General features: G+C 39.4%; 1 protein-coding gene across 1 annotated transcript in view; it reads right to left on the bottom strand.

Moving 5' to 3' along the window:
* Positions 1-20,891, bottom strand: part of LOC138043129 (protein SFI1 homolog) — a 70,961-nt gene that overhangs the window by 10,827 nt on the left and 39,243 nt on the right. The window contains exons 12-23 of the mRNA XM_068889262.1: positions 19,979-20,071; positions 18,431-18,528; positions 17,367-17,483; positions 10,713-10,793; positions 10,205-10,286; positions 9,259-9,351; positions 8,372-8,457; positions 4,904-4,979; positions 1,950-2,045; positions 1,478-1,554; positions 1,265-1,367; positions 993-1,089 (exon numbers count right to left, since the gene is read on the bottom strand). Of these exons, the coding sequence (XP_068745363.1) occupies positions 993-1,089; positions 1,265-1,367; positions 1,478-1,554; positions 1,950-2,045; positions 4,904-4,979; positions 8,372-8,457; positions 9,259-9,351; positions 10,205-10,286; positions 10,713-10,793; positions 17,367-17,483; positions 18,431-18,528; positions 19,979-20,071 (1,099 nt within the window). The remainder of the gene's footprint in view (positions 1-992; positions 1,090-1,264; positions 1,368-1,477; positions 1,555-1,949; positions 2,046-4,903; positions 4,980-8,371; positions 8,458-9,258; positions 9,352-10,204; positions 10,287-10,712; positions 10,794-17,366; positions 17,484-18,430; positions 18,529-19,978; positions 20,072-20,891) is intronic.

The raw sequence follows: 20,891 nt of genomic DNA on the forward strand, positions 1-20,891 counted from the left end.
ATCTTTGGAATCTTTGTTTACATATTTTGCGTCATTAGCACAAGGCAATCTCTGAAAATTTGAAACCGAAATGTAATTTGAATCTGAGGCAATTATGCTTTGAAAGAATGTATGGGATCATTAGCGCCTTCCCCAGTCTTTGATGGTCAGTAACTTAGGAACTTTATTCAAGTGTCTAGTCGTTCTAGCGCTGTAGCACTAATTGGGGACACTACAAACTGAAATCAGTAATTAACGCAAATAAAGAGGAGATGGGGAAACCGGAGACACCGGAGAAAAACCTCTCGGTGCAGAGAAGAGAACCAACAAACTCAACCCACATATGACGCCGATGCTCTCACCACTGCGCCATCCCTGCACCCCCTGGCCCCTTATAAATGCTAAAACTTTTAAGGCTTAAAATTGGAGATTTAACTGAGTTTAACAGTCCTTTACCTTTTGCAGTCAATTTGTAAATAGCATGATGCCTTCTGTGAGCAAACTCGTATGTTAATGACATAAAATGTAAACTTAACAAATCGAGTGTGGTTCAGCGTTGTCTGTACTTTTATCGACAATCATATTAGTCATTACAGTGGTCAAAATGTTGTTATTTATTATTATTATTATTATCATCATCATCATCATCATCATCATCATTATTATTATTATTATTATTATTATTATTTACCTAAAAATATTTACCACAATATTCAACGCCAAGGAAAGTTTTATTTCAGAGCGTGACCAAAAACATGACACAAAGAAAGAGCAAGCGTTGTCTATAACTTTCTTGCAATATGATTGGTTTATTTCCCAAAATGGGCGTTCCTGATTGCCTATTACATTGCGTGACAAATTGACGCAAGCATGACGCGTACAGGGTTGTCTAGACTGTTATCGACAACGCCAAATTAGCCAATCAGATTGCGGGATTACAAGCAATTGTGGTAAAAAAAGGAGATTCCCTTATACGGCGCCCTCAGCCTCCCACTATCCACTTTATGTCGCACCTTTCTCAAGTGTCTCCTGAATTTCGTGAACTCGCTGCCACTGTTGCCACTTCGTCACCGCATGTTCAGTCGCAAACACTCTCCAACAAGAAAAACACTGCAATGTGATTAAAAAAGAGACCCAGGCAGTTTATTCGAAACCTTTATCTGGATTTTCTGGCGAGACTTTTTAAGAAACAAAAGGAAAGAAAGCTCTCGCTGCATTCGATCTTGTGCTTTTGGGTCTTTAAAATGTTTGTTTGTTGCTTTTCCGTGATTCTTTTTCGCCTCACCTTTGTAAGTAGAACCTGATTACAATAACTTTCTGCAATGTGTTTCTTTTGCCGCTTTTCTTTGCTCTCTTTTGCATTCTGCTTCCACACATAAAACGCAAACCTGAGGGAAAATTTCAAAAACATAATCAAGAATTACGAAACGTCCTTCGGGAGCTATTTACAAAGTCATTGGAAATTTTCCATTTCCTATTTCGCAGAAGGGACACATACCTTAATCGATTTAAATTATGCCATTGAAGCTTCTCTCTGCAATGAGCATCGACAGCTTTAAATTTGTTGTGATGATCCTCAAAAAACAGAGTAAACAAAAATCATTCAAGATTTGTAACAAACAAATATTCAAATATTGCAGTTAAGCAGCTCTGAAAAAGCCTTTAACAAATATCATGCTTGGAACCTATAAACATGGCATAAGTAAACGTGGAACGACATGTTGGAAATCCAAAATGGCAGCCATATAAGAGAAATTTTGCCAGTGATAAACCTACATCGCTACAGAGGCAAATCCTTTCCAAAACACTTTACAACTTATTAATAAGTAATTTAACAATAAAAAATATGGAGATTTAACGACTTTTTTTTCAGTGTCAAGAATTTAAAATTTGCCTGTCTAGCCTTCAAGTAAGGACAAGAGTAATAACCGTGACAATCTGCAACTGTAAAAGAACACAACATGTCGTACCTTCCAAGCACTCATCGCAATAGCCAGAAGACGCTGTTGGTAATGAAGATCAACTCGAGCCTGTTTCTGCCATTTCAATTGTCTTTGATGAACAAACTGAAACAATTAAATTGAAAAAATAACCAAATTAAAACAACAAATTAATATAAGCAAAGGTCCCCTTCACAGATTGGCCATTCTTCTACCGTGAATCCAGGTCCAACTAGAATTAGAAAGGCTAAGTTTTCACGAGAACGGAAAACCTCTCGGACCAGAATAGAAATCCAACATTAATGGAGAGATGAAAGATAGACGTTTTTGGGCTCGCCGGTTTTCCTTTTAACGTACCTTAACTCTACTGCATTTCAATTAATATCTTTCCCGATTTGAAGTGAGATGATTTCATTCGATAATTTGGACGAAAGCCACGTCCCAAGAACGCAGAGTACACTTTTGGTTTCCATCGGCCACTTAAAAACGCCTTTGCCCTCAAGCTTCCGGATAAAAACGTTTGCGAAATTTAGGCATCAGAGAGGAAAACAAAGAAATCGGCAATGGTGTTCCTCAATGAATTCCCTTTCACTTCAGACCGGGATTTAGCGGTAATCAGGAGACAAATCGACACTTAATACCCTGGGACCGGGCTAGCAAGTAAAGAACAAAGAAAATGTAGAAGAGATCCAGGAAATCCCTTTTAGCGTCTGCCCAGTAAGGACATGGGGGGCTCACACGAGAAAAAAGGGAAATCACTGCTTAGAACGGCAACTGAATCCAAAACCATCGGATTTGATCACCTTCGCTCCGTCAAAAGAAAGCAGGACGAGGGTATTTACGATCTTCAAGGGAACCTCCACTAAAACAACAAATAAACGTTAAACCACAGAACATAATGTTAACAATTAAAATTGTTCAAAAGTTTTCCAATGAAAGCGTTTGTATCCGAAAAAAAAAAAGAATTTCAAAAACGCTTGTTTTGGCTTTCAAATTTCCCGGGCGCCACTATCTTGAATAATTGTGACGTATCGTGGTTGCCCTATTGTTGTGACACAAAGAGCGTTTGTTCTGGAACAAAGCCAAAAGGAGCGTTTTTGAAATTCCTTTTTTGCGAATATGAACGCTTTCATTTGAGGAGGTTTGAACAATTTTAATTGTAAACATAATGTTGTGTGGTTTGAAGATATTTTGCTGTTTTAGTAGAGATTCCCTTTAAGGATAGCCTGCGAACGCAGCCGTATTTCCGGCGGTCGTGAGAGAAACGACCGCCGGAAATACGTCTGCGTTCGCAGGCTACTTTAAGGACGGCGCCAATTATTGTTGTTGTGCATACGTTTTGCGCATTTCGAGATACTCAGCTTTCCTGTGGGTGGTGCTTAATAATAAAGGCAGGGGATTCAATAAGGTTCGAAGCAGGATGCCATATAGGTTTAACACCCAGGCAAAGTTATTGGGAAGGCCGTCGGGACCTTCGCCCATAGGGGTTCTGGGGGCATGCTCACTCAAAAAATTTTAAATTTTTCAAGTTGCAGAGATGTGTTTTCCTGTATTCTGAAGCCCAAAGCAATGTTCTTTAACCACAGAAAAATCACACCTTTTTCGACAATTTCGTAAAACCAAAACCAAAGTAATTACTTTGGCCAATCAAAATGGACAGAGACAATCCAGTAAACCAATCAAAACTCGAAGTAATTACACGTAGCCGACACAAAGCGCGGGAAAATGTGCACCCGAAAGACACGATTGGTTTTGGTTTCACTTCTGGAGGCAATTTGGATTGTGATCTTCGCGATCTTTTTTTAGGCCGCCATTGCAAAACACGCAATATTAAAAAAATTCAGATGGTCTTTTATGGATTGCAATTCTTTTCGCTATGCGTATGGGGCGATGCGTTCCTGAGTTGAATTGAATGCAGCGAATGAAATTGTGACATTCTGACGGCAAAATATGTTTTATATCACAGAAGACGGATCACGAAAATTTCTTTGACATTAAATGATATCTAGTGCGAAGTTATACCTAGTTCATTAGTCGTTTTAACATTTATATCTTGTAATTCTTGTAATTTTTTAGCATTTATATTTTGTAATTCTTACACGGCATGTCTGAAAACCAGCTTGCTGAGCCATTTACCGTGTTTTAAATAAAGTTGATTGATTAATTGATTGATTGATCACGAAAAGGACAAAATTGTCTTTTTTAATCAATCTTTGTACAACAACAAAAACCAGTCCGTTGAGATGTTGAAAGCAGCCGGGCAAAGTCATGTCCACAACCGGTCAGTTAACCTGGTGCCCGGCCCTTAATAAAACCTCTTTAAAAGAGACATTTTTGAGCGGTTTTAAACTATGCGGAGAGGCAAAACTGAGCAAGTACTCTTGGTATCCAAAAAGAAAATTGCAATTTTCAGACATAATAAAGCAATTTATTAAGCACGAGTATACACAGCACTGGACAAAAGAATAACGATTATTTCCTCCGCCAATTGTTAAGCGCAATTTAATGCCGTCTACCAATCATTACCAGGAGCCTACGACTATAATACTAGGTCTATGCAACGGCATTTTTACAGATCAAGCTAATTAAATAAGATTTGGCTTGCGTGACTGAGTGACCATTCTCAACTGGCCACGTCGGAAAATACGATGATACTCTTTGTTTGTCCCCCCAAATTTTGCATAAGCATTGTTTTGTTTTCTCTTGGGACCATTGTAAGTCCCAAGAGAAACCGGAAACAATGCTTATGGGGGGGGGGGAGGGGGGGAGGACAAACAAAGAGTATTATGGTATTTTCCGAAATGGCCGATCTCAAGGGAACTATTTTCTCATGCAAGACTTGTGATTGGCTGGAAAGGTCTGGTTTCGCGGGAAGATCTATCCAAAAATAATTCGGATTGTAAAAACACCGTTCCACAAATACAAAGAAGTTGTAGGCTCTTAGTTACGGGCTCCTGCAATTACCCAGTTCAAGTTTGACTCACTTCTTTCCAGGCTGTCCACGTTCTTTTCAGCAAATGAATGTAGTAATGCCTCAATGATGAACGCTGCACACGACGACTGTTGGAACAAAACAATATCCAAAGGTTAAGTTTGCAAGCTGTTTATAAATTAACGAACACGGTTTTTACTGATACCTCGCTTACAAAAATACTGCATACAAACAAATAACTGAGCACAAACAACCAAAAAGCTATCAACACTGAGTTATGATTCCATAACCTTTGCAGCGGACAGTGAAATGTGGTTAATTTTACATAAAAAATAGGTACGCATTGCGTACGTGTGGCAGTGCAGTAACTTGACACAGTGCTTTATTCCATAACCGTCAACTGTGCTGCGTTTTGTTTTCCAGGGGATTCAGGTTGTCTTTGCGTAATATGTAGCTTTAATAGCACACGATATTGTTTTGGTATAGTAAATCATTATAGTATTATGGTTGACGTCTTAAATAAATAGCCCCCTGAGAAGACATGTGGTTACTAGAAAAATAGTAAACCCAGAAAGATTGAGTAATAAAAGGTAATCGAGAAACATTAGCTTCGAGGCTGAAATGTTGGTCATTTCCGAATTCCCTTCAACTTCTGTTTTATGGCAAGTTTAAGCGTGTACTCTGAGCGTCTGAAAGCTTTCCACGACAAAAGTTCACTGAAGTTACGCTTTAGTATATCAGTTTTTTCTTTTGTACTTTTGGCTGCACGAGTAAATCGCAAAATCGAAAGTGGCATCGATTTCAGAGGCCGCCTGTGATCAAGTTACCTTGCGTGTTACTAACAACGCACGAAACAAAGTATAAATCTGCGACAAAATGATGGCAAGACACCGGGTTTTGGTTGTTGTTAGTTTTTTCTTTCTTTCAAGTGTTATAAAGTTCGACAAGAAATGTGGAAATTCAACACAAAGACCACAGTCATCAACCCTTCAGGTTGACCATTGTTTCTCCAAAGTCAAAAATTCACCGGCTCTCATAGACGAGGTTATGTAACACCAGGTAATTCCATTTGGAAATAGAAGCTGTTTCAGTATTCATCAGCGTAACAATTTCTTGCCGATTTTGGGGCTCATTTGTTGAAATTCAAGCACGCGTTCAACAGACGTGTTTATTGTTGTGATTTATGCACGCACTGCAGGCCTATTGCTGTCATGGACTTACACTCTTACAACCCGGTGACAGTGTGTAGTTTACAGTGCAGTACCACAATAGATTGATAAACTTGTAAGTAAAAATTACGAAATTACAATTACTTAAGGTAAAACTGTTCCTTAGTCTGTTGTACTGCACTTTGGAATTTGAAAAGATCTTTCAGTTCTTAGTATCATACTGTGGGTGTTCGATCGCTTTGGCAGACAGGTTGTCATGTCAAGTGTGCTCTTTACAACGCCCCGAAGATCAAAAGCTTGAAAACGTAAATGAAAACAAGGTTTTTCCCTAAATGTTTTTGCAATTATACTGTTCGACAAGTGAACAGCCAACGAATTAACGGTCTTTCCCAAAAATGCTTAGTATTTTTAGGTGTCCTTTGGAGGAATGAAAATGAAATTACAGCCATGAAAGTTTGAGTGAGAAAAAACGGCGGCGGATGGACATTGAACGTTGAACGAGAATGGAGTTGATTTTGCCGCTGAATCGAGCGAGATCCTTCAAAATAGCATCTAATGCTTCGTTAGCCGACTGAAATTATTTGTCACGAATAATAGAAAAAGTCTTTCCGCGTGGGCTATGTGGGGAGCATGACAGAAACCAGTCCAGCCCAATACGAATGGTTTTTATGGTATCGCGGCTGTATGGCTTTCCTGCAACTTTTCTTGCTTCCAGGAAAAATCGCCTCAACGCACAGGACAGTTCCGTCGACTCCATGTTTTCAAGAGTCTTTTGGAACCTCTTTTCTTTTCTCCACGATAAAAATTGGACGAAAATTATATAACGTAGTAGCTTGGTAAATAGACTCTGTCACAAAAAATGTTAGGCCCGTTTTAAATGTCGCATTTTATATGTGCCGAATCTAATGCAAATGAGAAAAACCCACTGTTTTCGCTCATTTGCATTAGATTCGGCACATGTAAAATGCGACGTTTAAAATGGGTCTAATTAACCTTTAGTTTGTTTATGCTAAAAACAAAACTCAATTCAAAGACGTTGACAGCATATTTTGTGGACGTTTTCGTGTTGCCTGGTACGGCATTGTCAACCACCTTTGTAATTTCTCCATCACTCAATGGCTTCTGCAAAACGATTTTTTTTTTGTCTTCCATGACCAATCAAAAGTTTAGCTTGAACGGTTGCTTGTTGCCTGGTTTTTCTTTCGTAGAAATGAAATTAGACGACGGATATCAAATCGGACGGCGGATATTCTCTGATAACCATCGTCCGATTTGTATGACGTGATCAGTTTTATCCAATGACATCCCGCAGAAATTAATCGGTGGGTTATAATTAACAATTATTCCATGAGTGCGCGTTGGATATAAGATGATAGATAGCCAACGAGGCGCGTAGCGCCGAGTTGGCTATAATCATCTCATATCCAACAAGCGCGAGTGGAATAATTGTTTTATTAAAAACTCCCCCAAAATATAGAAAACTAGACAACAATAAAAATAAAAAGGCCCAAAAAATCACGCATATGCTTGCCGTGTTTGTAGATCATGGTATAATGGCTCATAACCCATGATGGCTTAGCCAATCAAAACTCTCGAATTGCATTATCCAATGATCCAGTTTTTAATAATGTGGAATACCCAACATGCATATTTTCGTGACAGGTCGTATGCAAATGACGTAGAATTGTAACAGATCTTTTGATGAAACTTTCGCTCGTTTTAGCTTTTTTAAAAAGGAAAGCCTCTTGGATACTTTACTGACGAATTCCGCTACATTGACTGTTTCATTTGAGGTCATGTGAGATGTTCAGACCGAGCAATTTGACTTTGGAAACAACATCAAAAGGTTTACCGTTGACTAAGTACCACACGTCGTAAGTCTGGAGATGACTTAGTAAATGATATCCTTATTTCTTTAATTAGATTTAGATTTCGTCAAGCTGACGTCACAAAAATCAGAAAAACACGCGCGGTTCACGCTTTACGCGCCATACTAGTGCCCAGCTTGCGCGCGACCCTAAAACTCTTGGGAGACTCCTAAAAGGCCCATTTTCACCCTAAATGCAACGCGATCAATTGTTATTATTTTGAATCTCGAAAAGCGTATTCGGATTGGCCAACTATTTTGTGACGCCAGTTCGTGTCCTTGAAACAAAGAAACATCGCCATTAGCCTGATCCTCGTGTGGTTATAACCGAGTGATTTTAACAAGTGAAACCGCTAAAATTACCTTTGATCTTTATGCAGTCGAATGATTTAGACATTGGAGAATCACTGGAGCGGAATTTTTATGGTTCGGCTATTCAGCAAGATGAATAGAACAATTCAGTATCATGCGATAATTCCCTTACCTGTCTTTCATCTCAGAGTTGAATTCCCTCCATCTTTCAATTCCCATTGCAAGCAATCTTTGTTTATGATGACTGTCTGCTGCAGCCTAATAAAGATAATGGAATTAATCATGTATTAACTCAATAAAATCAACAAAAATTTTCCTTGCTAAAATAAAAATTGGAAACATGAACCCCTAATGCCTATCACTTTAGAACATTCTGACGTCACAATAACTTTCATAGCTTGATGCAAACATATTATGTTGTTTTCTTTACATAAGAGGCAGCAACCAGCCGCATTTTGATCTCCAACCAAACAAGGGGGAGAATGGATTCAACATAGGGCTGCCATGTTAGAAACTGCTTTGCAAAGACTCTGTTCTTTGACAAATGTTCCCCATATTGTAAAGCCAATAGGAAAGCGAGTTTTTAGGAAACAGATCACAAAACAACAAGATGTTTGTGACTAAAGCAGACAGTAATCAATTGCAGCGTAAATTTTTGATGAGGTGATAAACATTTTGAAATGAAACGAACGTATGAATCTAGTACCATTTTAATACTAACTTTTAAGAGCGCTGAGAAATCACTCTCAATACATGAAAAGGTCTTCACGATAAACTTAATTATCAATGTTTCTGAGGAAAAGGAAACCTGGGTTAAAGCTGAAAAGTAATGTTATAGTGGGCGAAGGAAAGCGTAGACGGAGAATGAATGCTATTTATGCTATTTATTCTAGAGACTGAAGAGCTTTTATTGGCTGACCGCACAGTAAAAAGGAATTATGAGGAACGTCACAAGTTTAAAAACCAGAAGAACAAGATAAAAAAAAATTGACACCAAAACATGAGAATCACTCAGTTATCACCCTGACTTCAAGAACGAAAACGAAATACGATAATTACTTCAAGCTCTCTTTCACGCAGCTTTTCTAGCGCTCTCTGAAGCCACCTCCGAAGGCAGCTTCTCTTTATGACCTCGTCATTATGCAAAATAGCCTACAAAAAAAAAAACATTTTAGGGGATGAAATAACACACTTCTTTTGTTTACAGGATAAACAACAATAATAATTCTTCAACGAAGTGGAGGCACATAGCACCGAATATTTTTATCATGGTAAAATCCATTTCCCATGGTAAATTATGCCGTGGTACCTCACACTTGGGTTTAGCATACCGTGTTAACCTGCGGTCACACGTTACGAAGATTACCGAGGTAAAAAGAAATCTCACGCCATTCATTGGCGGGAAAGTTAATCACAACTTCATTAGCATCTTGATTGGTTCTTGTACCTCGGGCATCAAAAAACCCTTCCAACTTATATCCATGGAAATTTACCTTGGGAAATGTCAGTCACACGCACCAAATGCAGTTCCCCGCGGTGAAGGGTCATTTACCGCGGTAAAAAGTGCCCCTCGTAACCGCACCTATTATTTTAGTAATCACACCCGCGTTAAACAGCCAAGATGCATGAAAATAACTATCAGTTCACGCAATTTTTTTTATAACAGTGGACTATATATTTGTAGTTAACCAGGAAGGTGCATCCGTAAAGATGTCTCACAATGAACTGGAATTCGTTAGCTTTTTAAGACACAAGTGCGAGTGTATGGGCGAGTTTGGTGTTCAACCAAATTACCACGAACAGAAAAAATTAATTCAAGAGGGGATACTAAACGGAAGATCCAAAAAGATGGGAGGTGAAAACTACACTTACTGACCTTTACTACCGCATAGCTTGCCTTCGGGAGAAGGGAACTCATCTACTCCCCGCGGGAGTAAAAAGCCCACGAGTTCCTTCCCTTGTTAAGAATAAGCCTCGACTAGAGAACAAAAACGAGGATACATACCATCCGTTCCATCATTCTGATGTCCATGGTAAGATGATATTTTTTCCACCACATGTAAAACATTTTTGCCTGAAGTGCCTCCCTGAAAAACACTTTCCAATTTAAATCCCTTCAACGTGACATATATCGCACCAGTGGATATAATTTTCTGTACTATCGATGGAAAATGCTAACAGCGGCAAATTTCCAAAGCATAAAACAAGGATTTGAATTTTATTTCGCGTTAATGGGCTAATTGTAAAAACGCAAAGGTTGTATAGCAAGGTTGATTGTCATTTGTCCCTGTGTAATTCACCACAAACTGCAGTGCTGCAGTTTTGCAAAAAAGGAGACTTTTGCACTCGGTGCAGCCCCGTTTTGGCGATATCTTCAATACAGCCTTGTTCCTCCTAATCGTTACCTCGGTCTAGGGGCACATACAGGAGAACTAGGAGAACACATGATCCGGTAAAAGAGGATAAAACAAAACCATATCTAAACTTCAAAACACAATATTCCGAAAACTCACCGTCTGAACTTTTCCGCAGCAGAACTCCTCTCCTTGTTGGAATGCATCAAATCCACAAACAGCATTATTTGACATAAATACCTACGAAATGCAGAGAAGATAACGTTAGGATATCCAAGAAAGCAATGGACTGTGCCTGGCATAATGCAAATTAGTATAATTACATAGGTGATTATTGAAAATTCTCTGCGCTGATTGGTTGCGCTTGAGGTGATTATTACGGGATAATCACCTAAGCTTTTTTTTTCAAAATGGCCGCAAGCCATTTAGTCGAGGTGACAAACGACGCAATTAATTGTTTTAAAGAAAGTGCATATTTTTCAAATAATAACCTAATGTGTGTAATTATACTAAAACAATAATTAAAGCCTCAAGTTTATCTGAGTGTTCCGAAGATATTGGTTGTCCTGTGCATCTGTGCGGCGCGTGCGCACTGAGTTTTGTCTGAGCACGAGGTTTTTGAGGTCTGTAATGTTTACCTGTACTCGATGGAAAGTTTTGTCGATTAAAGGTCGTTAAATGTTGAAGTTTGAAATTGTTTATTTGTTCGGCCATCACTGACTGTGAACTGACAAAAACCTTGACGACACATCTGTTAGCAGAGCGAGGTTTTATTTACGTGGATTCGACCTAAATTTGTCAGGATTTATTAGCGATTATTGCAATGAATAATGACTGAACGATAGGCCACTTGCACTAAGAGGTCATGTGACATCGTTTTTATGAAAATGAAAGTTACATGATTTTGCCTTCGAAACACTATTAGTGGGTCATCTCTTAAACAAAATAATAGTGATTTGGTTTTTCAAACCCGCACCATTTGCTTAAAATGAGAAAATCCGTAGCTGGTCACGTGACCAAAACTTGATTTTTTTAAAATTATGAATTACCGCTTTCTGACACAAATTTTGCACTTGAACTTTAAGGAAAATGTTGAAAAGATGATGTGGTCACGTTTATGGCACATCTGAACTCAACTATCAAACATTTAACAAGATATAAGCAAAAAGTAGTTTTGGCCGCCATGTTGGAGGGCAAGAGTATGCCCTCCAACATGGCGGCCAAGACAAATCATGCTACTTTGTTGAAAAATCAAAGTACCGTAAAATATCTCCCTTAAATGCGTTTCCTCTCAAATTTCGCGTGTAAGATAATTTTTATGTGTTCTGTCAATTTTTGGCAACAGCAAGATTACAACTCACTGTTTAAGGGAAGCATTGGTCACGTGACCTCTTAGTGCAAGTGGCCTATTGCAGCAGGATGAAGCAGAGACGAAGCAGGAAAAAGCAAGAGCTAAAGGCGCTTATACAAGGACAAGAACGAAAGCGATGATGATCATAGAAGGCCGACTATCTTCAAACATGCAGGTTATGGAACGTTTTGACTTTTTTCTGCCGCTTTTGAGGATGTGGCTCGTGCGATCGGAAATTTAGAAGTATATTATGAGACGAAGGGCGACTCAGTGAAACTTTGTGCATTATCCAGCGAGCTACAAGTTTTGGAAGATGATTTTAGTGAAGTCGAAAAATCGTTGAAGGATATTTGAACAGCAGCCCAAGAAAAAGTAGTATTTTACGAGTTTCTCGATCAACGCCCACCGAACAATCGTCGATTAAGGAACAATCAAAACGTATCGAAGAAGAAATTAGCAAGCGGAAAAAGGAGCTCAGTAAAGCGGCCGTTCAAGAACTGGAAAAAATCTACCAAGATTGCCAGAGGGAACTGGAGCGGAGATTCTCTAAAGTACAAGTTGTGAAAGAAGGAGCCCAGAGGAGTAAGCAGCTTGTTGACAGTAAAGTATTTGAGTAACGTCGGAACGGTCAGGTGATCATTATACGTTTGCAGGAGCTGAGACAACTACTTAGGATCGGTTCTACCCGAAGTTTCTACGTCAAACTCAGGGACAAATACGTCAATGTCTGGTTCTGTTAACAGCAAGGCCTCATCATCGTCACCTTTACGTGGATTTTTTTTTTTCATCGACTCTTTTTGTTCCTCAAAACTCATTGCCACTGGAGTCTGCTATGGCGGAACAAGCGTTCAACTTTCAACGCCAACCCTTGAATGCACCTATTGATTCAGCTCAGCACATACCAGGTCAGTGTTCATCCTTATATGTACCTCCATCATTTGTGCATCGTCATAACTTCTATGTGCCGGGAGCTACGAGTAGCACTGCACAACAGCCTATTTCAAGTTGCAGTCAAGTTCAGTTTGTCACCCCCGAAGTTAGCCAGCCCAATGTTTCTGCCAAAGACCAACTCAGTTTTGATTCCTCCGCTTACTTAAAAAGGGTAAGCTTTCCAAGGTTCTCTGGGAACAAGAAAGACTTTGAAGGCTGGAAGGCCGCTTTCACGTCTTGTGTTGACAAAGCAGGAGCAACCCCCGAGTACAAATTGTTGCGTTTGCGAGAGTGCCTTCAGGGAGAGGCCCTTAAAGTGGTGGAGAATTTAGGACATTCTGCAGCAGCTTATGAAGCAGCTAAGACCCGCCTAGAGCGAAAATATGGTGGAAAACGTAGGGCTTTGGAACTACAAATGGAAGAGCTTCACGTCTTTAAACCAATTAGAGAAGAAAATGAAAAAGACCTTGAGAGTTTTGCTGAGCTACTGGATGCAGTTGTTGTCAACCTTGGTAGATGCTGGACAGGCAGGAGAGCATGGGAGTAGTTCCTTGTACATAACGCTCCAAAGAAAACTGAACAGGAGCCTCCTTGCTAAGTACAAACAATGGGTTACAGATAAGGGACGCAGAGGAAACGTACAAGATTTACAGTGCGACGCGCCTTACCGTGGCCACCCCTAACAAAGTTTTTTTTTTTACAAAAAACTGTCGACTGCCACTAAGTTTTCGTTCGGGTGGTCCCCTTACGCCCGACGAAATTGTTACTTCGGAGATGCACTTCATTATAATCGCCCAAGAAGAACCCTTTCATGAAGATAAGCATGCCCTAAAATCAGGAAAGAAATTACCAGGGGGATCTAAATTGTTACTGCTGAAGCCAATCATGGATGAGGAAGGGATTCTCAGGTGCGACAGGAGATTGAGCTATGCCATCTGCTTGCCATGGGAGTCTCGCTACCCCATAATTCTTCTACGAAGCCATTGAATTACAAAGCTTATAGTCAAGGACAGTCATCAACAAAGCAAGCATGGGCTAACCAATCAAGTGCTGGCCCACCTGTCGACGATATTGGATAGTTTCAGCCAGAGAAGCTATCAGGCAGTAGGAGAGAGAGTGTATGCAATGCAAACGAAGAAGAGCTGCCCCAGCAAGACAAATTATGGCCCTCCTACCAGAACTGCGCACTCGAAAGTCCCTACGCGCATTCAGCCAGATCTCAGTGGATTATTGCGTTCCCTTCTTCACCAAGCATGGAAGAGGGAAGATTTGTCACGAAAGATACTTACGCTTGTTTACTTGCCTCGCTACTCGCGTTGTACATTTGGAAGTAGCTTACAGTGTGGACACTGATGCATTTTTTCGAATGACTTCACGCTGTGGACTTCCGACAGATGTAGTTTCAGATGATGGGAACAACTTTATCAGGGCGAAAAATGATTTTAAATAACTGGATGCAGCCAAGATCCAGGAGACTGTAGGAACGTACAGGGTAAAATGGCATTTTAAGACTATTATAGGGACATAATTAGTGCTCAATAACACGAGTTTCAGGCGCCTTTATGCCAGTCCCAAAAGGTGCCTGCATAACATAAATAGTTCATGATATTTGAGAGAAACGGGGTTATATTTATTTGAAAGTTTGGAGCAGCAATGAAATTGAATATGGCTTAAAATGCTCCTCAGAGGAGGAATGAATAGTATCCCATTATGCAGAGCGATTCCTCTTATATTATCAACTGAAATCGTGACGTAATCAGTATATTCCAGCCACAACGCAGAGGTGAGCAGTGATGGAGACTACCACGTTGTGTTTACAAACAGACCTTGGCCTTCGGCTCTTAAGCACTGCGAGTCGGAAGAAAAATTTGCTGTCAAGTTGAATGATTTTACGTGTGCTATATTGAAATGTAGGGAAGTTTATATGAGCTACATCGAGTGCTTGAGCGAATTGAACGGCGACGATCAGTAATACCCGATGTTGTTGAGAATCATTCTGTGGATGTGTACGTCTTCCTTGCTGGTTTGGATTTAGATTTAGATTTACATTTGATTTAGATTTACAGACTTTGCCAGTCAAGCTGGCAGAGCGAGCGCCACAACAGCTTGCGCCAATTACTGTGGCCCCTTTTTTTACCCTCCCAACCATGATACTCAACAGAAGACAGACCACAACACCGGGAACTACGTGCCCTACTCTTACTCTGGTTCGAATTAATTATTCTTTCGTTCAACAGGGAATGAAAGAAAAATGAATTAAATCTGAAATCCGCGTTTGTGGGATCGATTTCAAATACAATGATCAAAAATGCCTGATCACAAGTGCCATTTGCGGGCTCATTAAACTGGTGTATTTTGATAAAATCTTCGACTCCGAAAATATGAGAAAATGTGGGTACTTCTGGGTACGTCTCCACCCAAAATATCGTTTCACCATCGATCTGCATGAGTGAGGTCCGTGTTTGGAAAAAAACTCTAATCCACAACTGTGTACATAACTTTATTCGTGACCTCTCTTCGGGTCAGTAATCACATTGTGAAACAACCACATTTTGAATAATCAAAATATGAGTAGTCCTCGGTGAGTAGTCCTCGGTGAGTCTTGATGAATAAATATCAGAAATTAAATACGAAGTGATGAAGTATTGACAGGCACAAATCACTCACCATTATAATCGACAAAACCTATGAAATAATCACGAAGACGATCGTGTATTTCCTCAACAGAGCACGCCATTTTTCTATCCCCGTTGGGACAAGTTGACCAAAAGACGTCCGGGATACCCCCCCCCCCCCCCCGAGTGCTCCTAAAATAAAATCACTTCCTTTTTGTCCTTCAGATTTTGAAAGTATGTTGGCTTAACAACTGAGTGGCAAAATTTTGGGCGGTGATTTTTATCCAAAGGCTGTTTACTTTGAGTGTAAATTTTCGAATTGGACAGGTCTCAGAGGATTGGATCTAGGGAGAGTGATGTCATTCAGTCACTAGCTTGAAATTTCAGCTTGTAAATTCAGCTTACAAAGCACAACTTTAAAGGAGAACTGAAGGCCAAAATCAGAAATTTTATCAACATTGTTTTTGGAAAGCCTAACATAAGTAAAGTTAACGTTGTGGGGTTGTTTCTTCTAGTTTTCTGTTTTTTGCGAGAAAACTCCGTTCGAAGTTGGGCTTTTCCCGCTGTTTCTGCCTTTTCAGTGCGGGCCCAAAAACTAAATCTTCAGCCTGCTGTGACGTATGATATGGGGAAAAGAGAGTTCGTAATCAAGAGAAACAAGTGCTGCTGTGGATATTTTCTTCGTTGTTTTGCTGTTTCTTCGCGGACTCAATATTCACGACAAACATCAGTCAAGACACTGATTCTATATGGGGCGCTCTCGCATGTCTTCCTCATATCATACGTCATAAGCTGCAAAAATGACCGCTGACTCCTCCATTCTGAGCCGCAATGCTGATGCCCCAAAATCGAAATAAAAACATCTTTTTAGTTGGAAAAATGACGGATATGCCAGAAAAAAAGTTGAAAACATTATTGTGCATGGTCTAAAGTGGAAAAAAATGATTATTTTTTTGCTTTCAGTTCCCCTTTAAAACTTTGAAACCCCGAATCTCCCATGCTGCATATTAGCCAGTATCAAAAAATACCATAATACTCTTTGTTTGTCCCTCCAAAATTTTGCATAAGCATTATTACTTGTATTTTCTCTTGGGACTTACAGTGGAAACTTACAATCGAAACAAAAAGAAAGAAAAGAAACGCAACGAGTCAAAGCCGTTCTGCGAGATAACAATCATCCCATGTCTTTTATTCAAAACCGCGAGAGGGCGTTAACCAAACAACCTGCCGAGAACAACTTCAATGGCTTTGCAGGGCGTTTCCGAGAAAATAGGTTGCATTTTAACACAACAAAAGGTCAAGGTAGCTTACAAACCACAACTGACCATCAACAGCCTTTTTCCGCGCCCCAAAAGCTAGACGATTCTGACCGCCAAAACTCAGGCATATACTGTTAAAAATAAATTGCACACAGTGTAATTTTGTGTACTATGGCCAAATAGAAAGATCATTAGAGACCCGAATTGCGGAGCACAAAAAGGCAATGGCAGGTTTTGATCAAAACTCCAAAGTTGCAAGCCATGTCCACCATTTCAGCCACAACTGTGAACTTTGAAAACGTCAAGGTCGTTGGTTTCGAAGCCATTACCACGAGCGACTTTTCCTCGAAGCCTGGCACTCTACTTTGGACCCGAACGCTGGGAACGATCATGTCATACTTTCAGAAGCCTACAAAGGCATCGCGCAAGCATGAATTATATGGTCAAGCGCGCAAGCTTCGCGCTGCGTTACTTTAAATAGCGTATAACGAACTTTGCTTTCAGATCACCGATGAAGGCTTAAGAATTAGCCGAAACGTCTTTTGAAAAATATCAAGAGTCAGAGGCAAACCTTATTCCATAGAACTTATAACATCTCCTCACTACACTTTCTCCATTTTTAAACTCATCGATTGCTTGTTTATTGATACATCTATACCTGGGTAAGGCTCTCTCCCGGAAGTGATACTCAGCTATGGCATATTGTGATTTTCTGAATTTTCTCCACTGGCAATACTTCACCCATACCGCAAAAAGCTTCCTTCTAAGTTGAAAACTGTGTAAGCAAAAAATAATAAATAAATAAATAAAACAAGGGTGTGAGCTGATGGCAAAACCAGTCAATTAGACACAAAACTCAGCACTGGCATTTCTGGAATCGATTCTATTATCAGGGGTACCCAACGATAATCTTGAGTTCGGTGAAATATGTGTTCGGTAGAGTCAAACTGCTCTAGGAATTTCAGTTCTACGTTGCCAAACAGGTACAGATTTCTTTACTAAAACCGTATCACCCTAAAGATTTGCAACCTGTGACAAGTAGGGCTTTACCTTTTCGGAAGGGAAATTTTTGCAATTTTTGGTCCTTAAAAGGGTCACACCGCAGTTTTGGATGAGAAAATGGTTCACGTTCAGCTAGCGATTTCTGAAATGAAGAATGATATCGTTCCCTAAAATTCTCAGACACTTCAATTGTCAGCTAAGATATTCAAACAGATCAAATTTTTTTTCGGTGATAAAAGCATCTCTTTAGACAGTCTTTATACGGTACATTGAAGGAGCCTAGAAATGTCTCTCAAAATGCTTTTGGCTTAATTTGCTCGTTGGGTGCCCTTGTATTATCTGACGTCCAAAGTTCTTCAAATATATAAGGGAATAATAGACCAAAGCTTAATTCAAATCATGCAGAGCATTCTGTGAGGCCAAATTTAGCCTGTTTGCAATCTTGCTTCTGCTTTGACAAAATCTCAAGAATTTCAACCCCGCCAGATTAGTAGAGAACCAAAAAAAGACAATTTACTTAATTAATATTATGTTGCCGCACATAATGCTTTTTGAAGGGATAACCTAATATCAAATGTGAAAAAAATGCACTTGATAAATTGACAACTTCCTCGAAGAATGTATGCATGAAAAAGATAATTGATAAAATTTGAACACGTTGGGACATAAAATAGAAATTTCCTATCCTATGGAAAAAGCAAAGCCAACCAAGTAGTTTACCGGTAATGTGATCTTGCTTTCCTGGACAATGGGTGAAGTTTGAGTTCTTCAGAATGTTCACATTTTTTAAGCCACACATCCCAAACTCTCCGAAGTTGCTGAGGATTGCAAAAAAAAAAAAAAACTACGAATAGATAATCGGACATGAGTGGCAAACCAAGAAGAGCTAACCAAATTAAGTAGATACAAGGAATTAAGAAGTTTCAAAATTCAGCACTTAAAAAGAGCAAACAAGAAACTGTTTTACAACAAGTGATTCACACAATGTTTTAAACCAAAACAGGACTTTTTCTGGCCCTGTTTTAAACATCAAAGGTTGCTTTTATGACTGGATACCAATTCAGGAAAACTGTTTTTCTGAAGTTCCTGGAGAGCATTTAGAGGTTGTATAAACTTGAACAAACTGTAGTGAAACAACACATATTTTACTAAAACCTCCACATTCTGTGACCTTGTTTTGCTTACTCTTAACCTAAGCCTACTTGTAATCAAAGGGCTATATGAGCCAGGTCGTGAATGTGGTGATAATTGGCTCAATTTTTAACCGTTAGTTGAGAAATGAAGAGTTTTTATTAAATCTATCTAGCTTAGAATGACATCTGTCAAAATCAAGTGGTAGCTGAAACATGGATAATTTTTAACTGATAAAGCGAGTTTCAATCAAGTGTCGTAAAACCAAAACCAAAGTAATTACTTTGCAATTGGCCAATCAAAAAGGATGGAGACAATCCAGTAAACCAATCAAAACTCAAAGTAATTACATGTAGCCGACACAAGGCGCGGGAAAATGGCAATGCACGAGCCACGATTGGTTTTGGTTTCACTTTTCATTGGTTGAAAAAGTGGCGCGAGAACTTTGAACCAATCACTAAGTGAAGTAATGCAAAACCAAAGCAATTCGCTAATTACTTTCAACACTCAATTGAAAACCGCTCTAACAGGATAAACAAACAAAAGCAAGCATCTGTTACTTTTCAAATTCGAAAGAAAGCGGTTTTCCCCCTTCTTTTCCTTTGACAATGCCTCACTTAATGGCACATTCCTTTGACCCAACGACTAAACAAAATAATCAATAGATGTGTATTTGGGGGTAAATTAACTAAGATTTTGTCAGATAACACTGTTGAAAATCTTTTTTGTATTCCAATAACAATAAAATTCGCCAAGAGGCAATTTGTAGAAGTCAACCTAGGGACGCAAAAGTGAACGAAGTGGTTGGAGGATGAGTGGGCTTGGAATTTAGGGGATAGAGCGACAACAGGTCAAGAGTAACATGTTGGGACTCTGGCATAATTTCATCCATCAACAACTAGTTCATTTACGAATTTTTTTGGCCTGCTTATCAGAGAAAGAAATTATTAACATTGCTAAAAGTGTTCTAAAGATAGTCAAATCAACCCATTGACTCCTGGGGGTGAGAATTGACAGATTCTACTCTGTCTAACGCCAGACCATTTTGCTTATCAACTGGGGGCATCCTGGGATACATGAGGAGTGAATGAGTTTAAAAAAAAACTTCAGCAACTCTAAAAATTAGTAATGAATTACATGTCTCTGAAACAGATCTTCAGCCAATTTCAAGCGCATGTCCTTTAATCTTCTGTGTACAGCTTGAAGATGAAGTGCTTTTAAACAGGTTTTCTGCAGAGAAAAAGAAACTCTCAAACAATCTTGTAATTTTGAAATAAGGTGATATATATTTTTTTCACTGCAAGCAAGAATAAAAAGAGGAGAAAAATACTGGATGTTATTTCATAGAAATTAGGATGTTCCAACTCAGGCAGTCCAAGCTTAGTGTGATGGAAATAAACATGACCGAAAATAAAAGGATGTGTATGGAAATCCAAATAAAAGATTTAAGAGGATAATATTATTATACAACATAATTTTTCAATTAAAAAGCCAAACCCAGGGGTTTCAACAACTTTTGAAGTAGATGCCTGAGCTAAGCGGCAGCCACTCTCGTCATTTACAAGGGTTTTTACAAGGCAGAGTAGCAACTGGGTGAGAGATAAATTTCTGACAACATAGACAGTGATGTCGACACTGGTATAGTCCGCCGGTGACGGACGTCTAATGAAACCCCCGCTAACCTTATTTGCCATTGTGTAGCTTCCTTTCTGTGTTGTTATTTTCCAAATTCAATGCAAATTGAGCCATTTTAAAATGCCTGGGTTGCCAACCCTATAAATTACAAAATCTCAAGGCTACACTCTCCATTCAGCTGGGGAGCCCACCAAATGGAGTCAACGTATTCCTAGATAAAATGTTCCCACTGTTACAATTATTATTATTACTTTCATCCCAACCCACCATCAATACAATAGCATCCCTGTGAGTGATGTCACGCAGTAATTTGTTCACTCGATCGAAAGTAAAAACCATCGGAAAGATGCGCTCAGGAGCCAAGTCGGACATTTGGAATGGTGACCCTACACAGTCAACAAACAGAGCCCCTAAC

This window comes from Montipora capricornis, chromosome 3 (assembly GCF_036669925.1).
Source record: "Montipora capricornis isolate CH-2021 chromosome 3, ASM3666992v2, whole genome shotgun sequence".
Classification (NCBI taxonomy): Eukaryota; Metazoa; Cnidaria; class Anthozoa; order Scleractinia; family Acroporidae; genus Montipora; species Montipora capricornis.